Below are 14,075 nucleotides of genomic sequence, written 5' to 3' on the forward strand. Positions count from 1 at the left end.
TTTTTATTTTAGATTTGCCTTGAGACAGTCTTGAAACCTCTTTTATGACCACCAGCATGATGTTTTCCATTTTTAAGTTCGGAATAGGGTAGTTGCTTTGGAAGACGATAATCAGGCATCATCACAACATGACCAATCCAACAAGGTTGATGTTGAAGAATCATTGCTTCAACACTGGTGATCTCTGCTTCTTCCAGTACAGTGGTATTAGTTCTCCTGTCTTCCCAAGTGATGTGTAAAAATTTTCAGAGACACCGTTGATGGAATCTTTTGAGGAGTTGGAGATGGCGTTTATAAATGGTCCATGTTTCACAAGCATACAGTAAGGTAAGTAGTGCAATAGCTTTGTAAACAAGCATTTTGGTTTCCCTGCAAATGTCCCGGTCCTCAGACACTCTGCACTTCAATTGGGAGAAAGCCGCACTCACAGAGCTCAGTTGATGCTGGATTTTGCCATCAATGTCGGCCCTTGTGGAAAGGTAACTGCCCAGGTAGGAGAAATTATCAACATTTTCCAATGTTACACCATTGAGTTGGATTTGTGGCATTGCAGAGGGGTTATTTTGTACTTGCTGGTGCAGCATTTTGGGGTTTTTTTTTTAATGTTGAGCGATAGGCCAAACTTTTCGTAAGCTTCTGCAAAGATATTTAGAATTGTTTGGAGGTCATTTTCTGAGCGTGCACACATAGTGCACACACTATGCCATCATCAGCATACTGAAGCTCTATGACGGAAGTTACAGTAACCTTACTCTTTGCTTTCAGCCTCCTCAGATTACAGAGCTTTCCATTTGTTAGATTTATGATTTGTACTCCAGTGGGGAGTTTCCCTTCGACAAAGTGCACACCTTATAGGAATTGGGTATGCATGCTTAGGAATCCTGCCCCCCCTCCAAAAAATTACATATTAGTCATTCTCTGCTCTAGCAACTGTTACTTTATTTCTGAGTGGAGATTCGAAACTTTGTGTCCCAGGTCCTTCCAAGGCAGCTAAGAAGCAAAAGCCTACAATAAACAATATATAAAAAATAGCAAGTTGTGCAAAAGAACCAAACCAAGCTACCTAAATTAGAAGCTGGGGTGGTAGTGGAAAGGAGAGGAAGAGAACATTTTTTGGGGGGGATGAGTGTGACAAGGATCACCCATATTTTGCAATTCAGTTGAGAAACATGTCACTCTGTGTTCACGCTCTCTAATATTGTGTTATCTGACCTCCGCCATGCCCAACCACCATTTCTAAAGAGTGGACATTTCCTGGACGGTTTGGTGGAACTAGATTTGCAGAAGACTCATTGACCCTATAAAAAGGGAAAGGACAGTAGAGAAGCAGAGAGGTGGGTGGGCAGAATTCCTCTGCCGTGCCGTGACAGGTCAACTCAAGCGCTGAAGGTAATAGACTTCTCTGGGGTTCTTCATTGTCAGCCACATCTGCTGAATGAAGCCAAGCAAGGGCAGAGTATACATTTATCGGTATACTCCCCATTCTGTTAACTGTTGTGGTGGGGGGGGGGCACAACTGAATGCTGTGGAGGCCAGTCCATTAGGGCATTTGAAGGAGAGTCAAGTTCCTTGGAGGTTTTTGAGCATAAGTTGGATGGCCACCTGTCATGGATGCTTTAGCAGAGATTCCTGCATTGTGTGGTGGTGGTGGACTACATGACTCTCAAGGTCCCTTCCAACTCTACAATTCCATGTTTCTACGAAATGGGGCCCTACCCCACCACACTCAGTCTCCCCTCAGCCAGCCTCGCTTGCAAAAAAAAAGGGTTAAGGACCCCTGGACTGTTAAGTCCGGTCAAAGGAGACTATGGGGTTGTGGCCTAGCTACAACCAATCCAGGGAGTGGCCCTGCCTGTCAGCTCCCCCCCCCTAGCCTCAGTGTTGCCCCTTGTAGAACTCTGCGGAGAATAGGAGGACAAAACAAGAATTAGCTGGCTTTGCCAGGCATGGGCTCTGGTTCCCCCATTACTGGGCTTCTTGCCTGCTGCTCCATAAGTTCTAGTGAGCACCAGCTACCACTGAATGAATTTTGTTCTTATCACAGTAGCAAAAGTCAAAGGTTTCTACAAGTGCTTGTCTCTACATGTGGGCAAGCTAGAGACAAGCACATGTATGTGGGGGGTATCATATGTGAGGAAGGATTTGCCTGGCAGAATTGGCAGTTGTTGCATTAATTCTTCCCTGGGCATCCCCCCTACTCCTGCATTTCCTTTACCTTGACAAATGCGGATATTGGATAGCCTTCTAAGTTCTGCCCATTGAACATCTTAGTTTCTCTGGATTTGCACTTTTGCACAGCTGAGCCCATTTCTATCGCAATATAACTAGTTCTGCCCTGTTTTACAAGTCTTCTGTCAATATCCCCTACAAGCCCAAGTGCCTTCCATATGGAGATTGTTTACTCGCACAAATATTTGCACAATGATTTAAATGGGCATTCCCTGAGTTGGGATGAGGGGTGGAGCCTCAAAATGTTTGACCAGATACTAATCAAGTAAGTAATATATCTCTGATTACCTCTGATTCACCTTTTAATTGTATCTGAGATAACACAATGAACTCTTAGCTCTCAAACTGCCCAGGGTATGTTTGCTGGCAGATAGCTATAGCAATTTAATTTATGATTTCAGTAGGCAGTCCAAGTGGAAGCTTCCATTGAAATGCAAATAACAGCTTCAAAAAAGTCATTTTTGTCAATGACAAAACCTCCTCATAGTTTCAAGGCTGCTCCCTCCACCAGGTATTTATATACGTAACGAAAAACCTCAGCTGCATTATGCAATTAACAACATATCTAGGTTAATTAGGAGGCCTACCTAAAAAATAGACTCACGCCTTATATTCCCAGTCAGCAAATGCACTCTGCATTTAATAGATGGATCACTTGTATGTTTGCTGCCCTGGGCTCCTTTGGGAGCTCACCTACGGTATGCAAAATGCAAACCAAATACTCAAAGTCAAAAACAGCTTTGACATTTACCTTTCTCTTGGTTTTCATTTCATTTATTAGACTTATCTGTTGCTTGTCACCCAAAGGTCTCCAAGTGACTTTCAGCAAAAAAAAAAAATACAGTACATAATACCTTAGCAGAAAAAGTGTGTGTGTGTGTGGGGGGGAGATCATAAAGGTAAAGGTAAAGGGGCCCCTGACCATCAGGTCCAGTCGTGTCCGACTCTGGGGTTGCGGTGCTCATCTCGCTCTATAGGCCGAGGGAGCCGGCATTTGTCCGCAGACAGCTTCCGGGTCATGTGGCCAGCATGACAAAGCTGCTTCTGGCGAACCAGAGCAGCGCACGGAAACGCTGTTTACCTTCCCGCCAGAGCGGTCCCTATTTATCTACTTGCACTTTGGTGTGCTTTTGAACTGCTAGGTAGGCAGGAGCTGGGACCGAACAATGGGAGCTCACCCGGTTGCAGGGATTCAAACCTCCAACCTTCTGATCAGCAAGCCCTAGACTCTGTGGTTTAACCCACAGCGCCACTTAACACATCAATACATCAATAATTCTTATAACATAACATCCACTTAAAAAAAAAACACTCAAACAATAAACAAAGCAATAAGCAGACCCATTAATTGACAAAGAAGCAAAAATAAACAAAAAACTCAACCTTTCCCTAGTCCAAAAATCATTCACATCAAATTAACAATTTACCCCCTTTTACCTCCCCACCCCACCCAGAGGTCTGGTGTCAAGCCAGCTTTTGCAACTCAGTGGTGGGTGGGCCCAGTGTCCTCTAGGGGTGGTCCAGCGTCTCTCCTCTCCCTTTGGGGTGGGGTGGGGAGATACCAGTAGCAAAGCGAGGCAGGAAGATGGTATCATATGTTTTACCTGCTTTGCGGTTTACCTGGCTACTGCTCCTCTCCTGCAGCTGGTGGGGGTGCAGAGCAGAGGCATACCTGCCCGTGAATTTATCTTTCCACTAGATGTCAAGGCCAGCTGTTGCAAATCAGCGGTGGGTGGGTCCAGGGTCTTCCAGGGGTGGTCCGGTGCCTCTCCTCTCCCAAAGCAAAGCAGGAGGATGGTATCAAAAGTTTTACCAGGATTTGAGATGCAGTTCACTATCCAAGCACACACATGTTCAGGAAAACAACGCACAAAAACGCAACATGTTAGAGAAAGGAACTTGCAGAAATGCATATATTAAGCAAAATTCTGTTTTAAAAATTGCATATATTATGAGAGGTGTGCATGGCAATGGATAAGAATTACCATGCAGGTGGTTTGTTTGTTTTCTTAAAAGAAAATCCCTAAAATTTCAAAATGGGACTAACTGCATTGAAGATTTAAGAGAGAAGTAGAAATTGACACATTTGTCCATCTCTGCCTCACCAAAAACCCACCAAAACCTCAGACGTGCCTGGTTTCTTAAAGCTTCCCTCCTCCCTGACCTCTGCCTTCATTCCACTTCCACAATGTGGGTTATATATTATAGATTTTAGTTATCACCATACCAGGGCTGTCAGTTCTTTGATAAATAGTGTTATCAGTGCTTGCAGCTAAGAAAGATCAGGCAAAATGCTGCCCTTTCCCCTGCCCACTTTTAGGGCACAGGCTGGGCTACTAGAGAGTAAGCTGCTTATATAAGCCCAGCTACTTGGTGAGCTGAACTAGTCAGATGCCTTCAGCAGGTAAGCGATATCTTTTTTTCTTTTCTTTGTCGAGTGAGCAATGCTTTTATATGGGGAGAGATAAGTAAACTGCATGTCAGCAGAAAAGTCCAGGCTTGCAGAAAAGCCATTGGGAATGCGTGCAGCTGGAAAGCACACCTGTTTAGCAATGTGCGGCTGGAAAGCACACCTGTTTAGCAATGACAGACACTCCAATAAATCCCAATTTTCCAGGGACAGTCCTGGATTTATAGAAGCCGTCACCATTTTTAATTTTATCCTGGGATGTCCCACTTTTCCTTATTTTCTTTCTTATTTCATCAGAGAAATGTTGGAGGGTATGCAATGGCTGCAGAAAGGCGTGGGCACCTTTTGGAGGTTTTAGAGGGGTTTTTTTAGCACAAAAATTCTATTCCTGATCCAGTGCTGGTCTTATTAAACGCTGTTAGGTAACCCTTGTGTTTCAGAAGTCCAGCTGCTTTCAGCCAGAAATCAGGCATTTAGTGGCACTAGTTCTATGCAGAGATTCGGCAAGCCTCCTTGCTGTTAGTTTTCATATGTTTCTTGAAGACCTTTTCATGCCAACATGACTCTCTTTTCAGTTCAAATTGCATGCGGAGACCTTTTAACCATCACCTAGAAATAAATTCAGACAGACTCAAATTTTTGGTTTGGTTTTTGGCAGAATTTAGGCCACAGCTTTATTGATTACAATCAAGTGAGTGGTTGCATAGGCTTTGGTTTGACTAGCTCCCTGCAGCCCTGCAGGCAGAACTGACTCTGGCACCAACCATAAGTCAGCCTTGGGTGAACACCTGGGACTGTGGCAAGCAGGAGCCCTGCTCGACCTCCACCCAGATGAGCCCTGGACTCAGGCTCAGGGCACAACCCCGCATGGGGAAGACCAACCATGAGTCCGTGGATTCCATCTTAAAGGAATACCCAGTGCATAGGTTTGGCTAGGCATCCTGCCACCCCTATCAACCAGAACCTAGCTGCAACCTTACAAGTTGTGACGGCTTGCTATGTGGCAGGTGAAACCCTAGTGGCACCAGCCAATCAGCCAATTGGGAAAAATTCCTGCTGTGCCCCTATCCCAACGACAGGCGACAAACGACGCAACAAGCCCTAAATATAGGGAGAGGTGGGCGGGTCTTCTGATGCACTGAACCCCAAAGAGGAAGCTCAGGGACACATGCAGCGGGTTAAGTCCCTCAATCCCTTTAACTGGCATCCCTCTAGTCCAATTGCTCCCAGGATCGAGGGACCACCAATAGGGTGTTGTGGCCAATGTTCCCACCCACAACACAGGGTCTGATTGCCAGGTTCCACCGCAACACATGCCCTCTTGTTAGGGAGGACCCAATTTGTCTTAAGGCGAGCCTGCCATCTTTTAATGAATTATTTTTATTGCTTTTACACACACACACACACACACACACACACACACACACACCATTAAAACTGTTGTTTTGTGATTTGGACTTTATCTTGGCTTGCACTGGCTTGCTTCCAACAGCTTCTTGCATTGGTATACACAGGTCTTTTTTTCTAGAAAAAGAGGTGCCAGAACATGTTGACCTTTTTTTTAGGGGGAGCACCCCCTCTGACTCTGTTGCGCAGCAGGAATGCCCCAAAGAGGTGCCAGAGCTCAATTCTAGTGAGTTCCGGCTGAAAAAAGCCCTGTTTTCAATAATTTGCACATTTTTGCAAATACAATGCTTTTGGTGTGTTATTTTCACAAATTTTCCCATTGTTTCACACACTTTCACCTAATGTACGCATTGTTGGGTTGCGAAACTATCTTGCAATATCTGGAGAAGTGTGAATTTTGAATAATAACTCTGTTCCGTATTGTGTATTGGTTCGAATTGTATGACTTCCACAGTTCCTTGTGAAAATGCAAACAAAATCAATTTTCTCCCCATCCCTACCCAGGTGAGACAAATCAGAGCAGAAAAGTTAAAGAAAAGAAAACTCATGCACACACTCACACAGAATCTGCAGATTACCTGAACTTCCTTCTTTTGCTGTTTTGTAGCCATGGCCAAGAGGCTGCTGCTGCTTTTGACCGGGCTGGCGCTCCTATCCGGTGAGTTTGGTACTTAATTAACGTGCAGGTTGGCTCCATGAGGGAGACACTTCTTGAACTTTATCTCTATGGAGCAACTGCAGATGCTGACAGAACAGGGAATCACTCAGAGCCTGGCAAATTTCTCTTTGACCAAAAATCCCACACTGTGGCTATCAGACACACAGCCCAATGTATTGTTGGCTGAGTCTGTGCTAACACATGCCACAGGTCATTATCACCTGTACTATATCCTAAACTTTAATCAGTCAGATTTCTGATTTAGGTGGTTCTCATTTCCCCCTGTATTTGGCAAACTCATGTGAGCCTCTCTCCCAACAGATGAAAATTTCTGATCTTCCTGAGATACAATTTCCTTGATATAACCAAATAGGGTTCTTTAAAAGTCCCTTTGATAATTTTCTATCGATTATCGAGATAGATTTGTTTTCTTTTGAAGATGCAAAAGTCAGATCAGTATAGAGTATTCCAAAAGCTACCTGACATTTAGAAGACATTTGAAGGCAGCCCTGTTTAGGGAAGTTTTTAATGTGTGACATTTTAATATATTTTTAATCTTTGTGGAAGCTGCCCAGAGTGGCTGGGGAAACAAATAAATTATTATTATTATTATTATTATTATTATTATTATTATTATTATTATCATTGCACAGCATTGAGATACTTGCATTGAGAAACTTCCTTCTGGGGTGCAGGCTATCACAGGAAAAGCTGGATATTCTTAGGGATGCTTCATAGCATGTCAATAGAAGAATAATCATTTATTGAGTTTTCTCAGGTGCCACGCCCTTGATATAACCAAATAAAATTATTAATGGCTTCTTTTAATTTTCTGTTTGTTGCAAGATAGGTACACAAAAAGTACACAAAACTGTAATTGCTGCCACATCATGTGATTAGAGCACAGCATCGAGATACTTGCACTTTACTAATGATCTGTTCCTTCTGCCTTTCAGGGTTCTGTGGAGCAGATTACCGTGGGAAGGAATTTGTAACATGCTACCTGCAGAACTACTTGGCAAGCCAACAAAGTCCTAGGCTTGAGCTGCTTATCACCGGATATCACCCTGCAACCACCGTCACAGTCACCGTGAACAAATCTGCCTTTCAGAAAACGGTTTTAGTCAATGAGAAGGAGACCGTGTCCGTTGTGGTCCCGGCCTCTTTGGAGTTGACGGGGAACAATATATTTGATGGGGTTGTGAGGATCCAAGCTGACAAAGATATCTTAGTCTTTTCCTACAACTACAAGCTGACATCAAGTGCTGCCACAGTCGTGTACCCAGTTCAGCAGCTGGGCACACAATATTATGTGGTAACCCCAGAAGGGCATCTCTCAAACACTTTCAAGGAATTTGCAGTTGTAGCCTATCAGTTTCCCACTCAGGTCACTATTCACCTGAAAGGGGCTGTGACATTCCAAGGGAAGGTTTATGGTGCAGGGAGCAGGCTTGCTGTTGACCTCAAAGCCTTCCAAGCGATTCAGCTGCAAAGCTCAGTTGATTTGTCTGGCAGCAAGGTTGAATCAGATGCGCCCGTGGCTGTTTTGAGTGGGCACAGCTGTGCCATACAGTTCTCAGAATGTGACCATGTCGTTGAGCAGCTCTTGCCTGTTTCCAGCTGGGGCACCAGCTTCATAGTTCCTCCACTGTCTTTTCAACCTAGAGTAGACATTGTGTATGTCATCGCTTCCCAAAATACTTTGATCCAATACCAGTCTGGGGTCACCCAAGACTCCCGCCGTGCTGTGGCTGGAGAAATCCTGCGGTTTGAGAAGCAGCCCTCTCAGGCCCTTCACTTCTTTGCTGATGTAGGAATCCAGGTCCTATTTTTCTACACTGGTACCAATAATGGAAATTGCCAGTACGATCCATTCCTCATCAATGTTCCAGCCTTAACAAGCTATTGCACGTCATATCACATTGATGGGATTAAGGACTTTGATAATTTTGCTGTCATCATGGCCAAAACCTCTGTTTCTGGTGGGATCACATTGGAGAAAAAACCCATTACCAATGTTGAATGGGCAACAGTCCCTGGAACAGAATATTCTTTTGCTCTACTCAGCTTGGGCAAAGAAGCCAGTGCCCTCTCTGTAGAACATCCCACCACTCCTTTTGGGCTCTTCATCCTTGGAGGTGCCAAAAGCAATGGTTATGCCTCCGTGGCCATTTGCTCTTGTGGTAAGTATCCAGATCTGTGCATTAGTTTAAGGTTTTTTTTCTACAAATGAGCCATTTGACTATATAATTAAAGTTTGTCACATCTTTAGCTGCCACTATTTCAGTATCCTAGTTTCCACTATACTTTCCATATATAGAATAAAGAACTGTAAAATGGTCTAATTTAATGAATTTTGATTTTCTGCCTCCCACTCTCAAATCTGCCCCCTTTTCTCTAAGGTTCCATCTCCTCTGCCTGTGTCATCCAGCCTCTTTTTCATTCGTCTTCCTTGAGTTCCTGTTTCTAACTCCTTTACCTACTCTGTACCATCCCTGCAGCCATCTTGTATTTCCCTGGCTCCTCATGTTTCACTGTCTCCCAGAGTCTCCTTCGGCCCCTCAGGCTCCCGGAGAAACCTACTCTCCACTTGGATCTTAATTCCAGTGAACTCACAGCTTCCCCTTCTCTCTGTGTAGGCAAATTAAAACTATATTGATTGCCTTATTCCCTGAGCAATTGGAATGTCCACAAGGCAACCAAATAAGTGGCTATTCAGAAGACTGTTTATCTTGCCTTGTTTTGTCTGTCTGCAACATCCTCCACTAGTTACCAACAATGCTTGCTTTTGCAATGACACTACCATTGTTCCGTTCCAGACAAACCAGTGTCTCCATGCAGCTTGATCCAGTGCAGGAAGAAGGAAAAGTGTAAAATCGTAGGAGGTGATCCAGTGTGTGTGCCAGAGTCTGAATCCAGCTGTTGGGCCCAGGGAGATCCTCATTATCACACCTTCGATGGGAAGAAATTTGACTTCATGGGCACCTGTACCTACACTATTGCCAAGACTTGCGGCTCGGACGCAACTCTTCCTTCCTTCAGTGTTGAAGCCAAGAATGAGAACAGGGGAGGAAATACTCGTGTTTCGTACATTGGCTCTGTGACAGTCACAGTCTATAACACCATCATCAAGGTGGTCAGAAATGAGAAAGGCTTTGTGAGGGTGAGGACGAAAGATGACTTCTATTTCTTTTTTTAAAAAAGCAACCAATTTCCCCCAAGCGTCCATCAGAATCTACTCTGCTTGCCTCTTGTCTTGCTTGCAAGCTGTAATGCAGGAATGTGGAGCAGAAGATCTAGCAACGTCTCCCTGCCCCCTCTTGCTAACCTGGACTGATCTCTGGCCACTCCCCCTGCTCCCTCCTTCTGCCCCTCCCCTCGCCAGCCAGCGCCCCACTTTTTTAGCATTTGAGGAGGAATTGTTTTCATTTTACACCATACCTACTTTACGGTTGGCTGTATCCGCCTGCCATTGTGCACTGGGAATGATAGCACTGCTCAAATAGCTGAGGCTTTGAGGGCTTCTCACCATTTTTAATTTAAACAAGTTCTCCCAAAATAAGAACGGCAGTGAGACAGAATTAGCTACAAGCCTAGATGGCTCAGTAAACTGATTTAGTGAGATGCCATCTTTGGGATCAATGATCCAATGAACGTCCAGGAGCAGCACCTACCTCCACTTGGTCCTGTTCTGTCACTTACCCCCCCTTTTTTTTGCAGGGGAGGGGGGAGGGATCTGGACTACAGAGTTCCAGATATTTGCCTGGCAATCCACTCTAGTGACAGCACTGTTGGAAAACCTGTGACCCTCCAGATGTTGCTAAACCTTAGGCCCAACCAGCATGACCAATGAAGAGACCAATGACATCTGTAGGACCACAGAGGTCCCCCAACTCTGCTGTAACGGTTTTCCTTAGCACTGCATTTTCAATTATTCCTTCTTGCACTGTACATTCCAGGCACAGGTCTGCAGTTAAAAACTCTGTGTCTAAGTGTTATTATTTATTTATTTTTGCCCCGGAACTTTCCCTGGGAAAACCTGTGTTTTACCACTGAATCAAACAGCAATTGACAGAAAACTTGCTTTTCATTTGCTGTGATTCGGCAGTAAAATGTGGGTTTCCCCAAGGAAAGTGTGTGTTGGTCTTTCCCACATACTGTACGTTCCTATTTTACATCCATCTCATTCAGCAGGCTATATGATGTAACAAACCCAATAGGTGGTATCCAACCAAGTTCTACTCTGGGCACACCAACTGAAATTAATGGACCCAAGTTAGTGCATTAATTCCAACTGGTCTACTCTGAGTCTGACTGACATTGGATACAATCTACTGTTTCGTTCTGCTGTTTGTTGCATCTGAGTTTTCTCTTGCAGGTGGACAACCTGCGGTTCCGCCTGCCCATCTCCCTGAATGAAGGGAAACTCCGTCTCTACCAGAGTGGGAGCTCTGTCTTCGTTGAGACAGATTTCTCCCTGAAGGTCTCCTATGACTGGAACAGCTACCTGGTGGTGAAGCTCTCCAGCAGCTTTTATGAAAATGTCTGTGGTCTTTGTGGCAACTACAATGGAGACCCTGCTGATGACTTCAGCACCCCCACTGGGGCCTTGGCTCCCAACCCCAATGAGTTTGGAAAGAGCTGGAAGGTGGACGATGGCGATAGGTTGTGTTGGGATGACTGCCATGGGGAATGCAAAACCTGCTCCCCAGAGATGGCCAAGAAGTATGAAGGCGAACCATACTGTGGCTGGCTCATCAAAGGAGAGGATGGCCCATTCAGCAAGTGTCATTCTGTGATCGACCCCAACCCCTATCTGGGGAACTGTGTCTATGACCTCTGCATGAATGATGGCCTGAAGGAGCTTCTTTGTGATGCGCTGAATTCCTACGCAGTTGCTTGCCAGGAAAAAGGAGTTTCTATATCTGACTGGAGGTCCCGCACTGGTTGCGGTGAGTGTCCCTGGGTGCTGAGGAGAGCACAGCAGATTTTATTTTCATTATTTGGCTTTAAAATTATGTTCTCCCTTATGTCACGAGGTACATAATGTCAAACCAGGGCGTTTCATGTTCTGCACATCTCTACACGAAGACTTTTTCACTGAGCCTAGCTTTCACTATTAAGGAAGATTCTTGTTCCCACTATGACAGAGAGAGATGATTTGAAGGGACTCTAGGAATAGAGTGTGATAGCAGAGGCAGAATCTCTATAGTGTTTTTTTTAATAAAAAAAATCAGTTCCATGTAACAGCTGAATAGGGATGGTCTAGGAAAACAAATGGCGGATGTATTATTTCACCTGTATTGAACACTTCAAGGCGAGAACTGCATATGAAGTTATCCTGTTTTATTTCTGCAGTGCTCTAGCAGGGAGTTTAGGCTAGCAGAACCTAGAATACCTTGCTTCTAGCCCTGCACTGTCTTCCAAGCTTTTAATCTTGTGCTATTGATAAGGATCTTGTCTCTTTTGACAGGTGTATCCTGCCCCGAGAACAGCCATTACGAGCTCTGTGGGTCTCCATGTCCTGCCACCTGCAATGACCAAGCTGGGCCCAAGAACTGCTCCTCGATGTGTTGCGTGGCAGGCTGCCAATGTAATGAGGGCTTTGTGTTGGATGCTGGGAAATGCATCCCCAAGTCTGCCTGTGGGTGCGTGTTTGAGGGGAAGCACTTTCTTCCCGGTGAGCACTTCTGGGGAGACAAGACATGTACGAAAAGGTGCTTCTGTGACCCACAGACAAGACAAGTGAGCTGCCAGGCAGTGAGCTGCGGAAAGGGAACGGAGTGTAGGGTCGAGGGTGGCATCCAGAACTGCTACCCAACCAGTTTTGGCAACTGCTCTGGCTCTGGCGACCCGCACTACATTAGCTTCGATGGGCGGAAGTTTGACTTCCAGGGCACCTGTGTGTATCAGTTCACTGGGCTGTGTGAGAAGAGGGACGACCTGGTCGATTTCCAGGTCCTCGTCGAAAATGACCAGCGAGGCGGCCAGTCTGTGTCTTACACCCGGGTTGTAGAGGTGAAAGTTTATGGGGCATCCATTGTGATGAGCAGAGGGAACCCTGCAAAAGTCATGGTGAGTTTATCATAGAGGTGGGGAACCAAATGCAGGGGCGGAGGAAGGGGGGTGCGATGGGTGCTGACCACCCCGGGTGTCACCACTGAGAGGGGTGACAAAATGCTGGGCAGCACTCATCACGGGGCCTGCAGTGCACCTGAGCCATGCGTCTCTCCTGGGAGAGTTTCAGTGGCTTGGGTGCGCGCAGGCTCCGTGCTGCCCAAACGGTCCGCCCGCTGCCTCCCCCCCCCAGCTGTAGGACAGCTGAGTGGGAGGAGGCAGGCAAACTCCAGAGCCCCCGCGGTGCACACTTCCCCTTTGGGCAGCTCACCCTGCCCCTGGGCGTGCTGCCCCAGGTGCCCAAGCGGCTTCCCCACCGCTGACCAAATGCAGCCCTCCAAGTCTTCCTGGCCCTCAGGACTCTCCCAACACTGCACCCCCTGCCCTGCTATACTTCTCCCCAAGGCATCTCCTGCACTGGCCTTGCTTTGTACCCTCCTTGAGCACTTTTGCATGACTTGAATGTGCCCTTTGAACCCTGATCATGCTTGCCTGGAAGAAAGATAGAGAGGCATATATGAGCAAGTGGGAAACTAGCCTACTGTACAAAGGTAAAATTAGCATTCATTGCTCTGCCCACTTTTGCTTCTGACCCCTCCCACCAGTGGCATGTGGCCCCCAGAAAGTTGCCCAGAAGGGAATGTGGCTGTCAGCCTGAAAAAAGTCCCCCCCCCCTCATCTGGAACATCACAGTTGGAAACTATTGAGAATTGGGGAGGGGATTATTCTGATCATGAAGGTACCTGGCATGGCTCCTTTCCTCTCCATGGCTAGTGCCCAGAAGAAAGATGAAGTGGGCAGCCTTGTGTCCATTTTCCATAGTTTTTGAAAAGAGACCATTCTGTGATCATATGAAATCTATTTTCCAGCATTATTATGATCTTTTTTAAGGGAAACTTTACTTCAATAATCTAGTACAGAGGAAAATAAAAAAATTCCTTCAGTAGCACCTTAAAGACCAACTAAGTTTTTATTTTGGTATGAGCTTTCGTGTGCATGCACACTTCTTCAGATACGTATCTGAAGATACAGATACAGATATGTATCTGATGAAGTGTGCATGCACACGAAAGCTCATACCAAAATAAAAACTTAGTTGGTCTTTAAGGTGCTACTGAAGGATTTTTTTTTATTTTGCTTCGACTCAGACCAACACGGCTACCTACCTGTAACTAGTACAGAGGGTTTTCCTTTTATTGGTTGCAGAGGTGAGAGGAACAAAACAGGTAGGGGCAAATTTCCCAGATTGTATGT

At 45.5% G+C, this 14,075-nt stretch overlaps 1 protein-coding gene across 1 annotated transcript in view; it reads left to right on the top strand.

Moving 5' to 3' along the window:
• The first annotated feature begins 4,511 nt into the window (after nt 1-4,511).
• Nucleotides 4,512-14,075, top strand: part of LOC118086742 (IgGFc-binding protein) — a 98,231-nt gene continuing 88,667 nt past the window's right edge. The window contains exons 1-6 of the mRNA XM_060276445.1: nt 4,512-4,633; nt 6,551-6,704; nt 7,661-8,887; nt 9,524-9,867; nt 11,083-11,656; nt 12,178-12,779. Of these exons, the coding sequence (XP_060132428.1) occupies nt 6,656-6,704; nt 7,661-8,887; nt 9,524-9,867; nt 11,083-11,656; nt 12,178-12,779 (2,796 nt within the window). The 5' untranslated portion in view covers nt 4,512-4,633; nt 6,551-6,655. The remainder of the gene's footprint in view (nt 4,634-6,550; nt 6,705-7,660; nt 8,888-9,523; nt 9,868-11,082; nt 11,657-12,177; nt 12,780-14,075) is intronic.

The sequence above is a fragment of the Zootoca vivipara genome, chromosome 6 (assembly GCF_963506605.1).
Source record: "Zootoca vivipara chromosome 6, rZooViv1.1, whole genome shotgun sequence".
Lineage (NCBI taxonomy): Eukaryota > Metazoa > Chordata > Lepidosauria > Squamata > Lacertidae > Zootoca > Zootoca vivipara.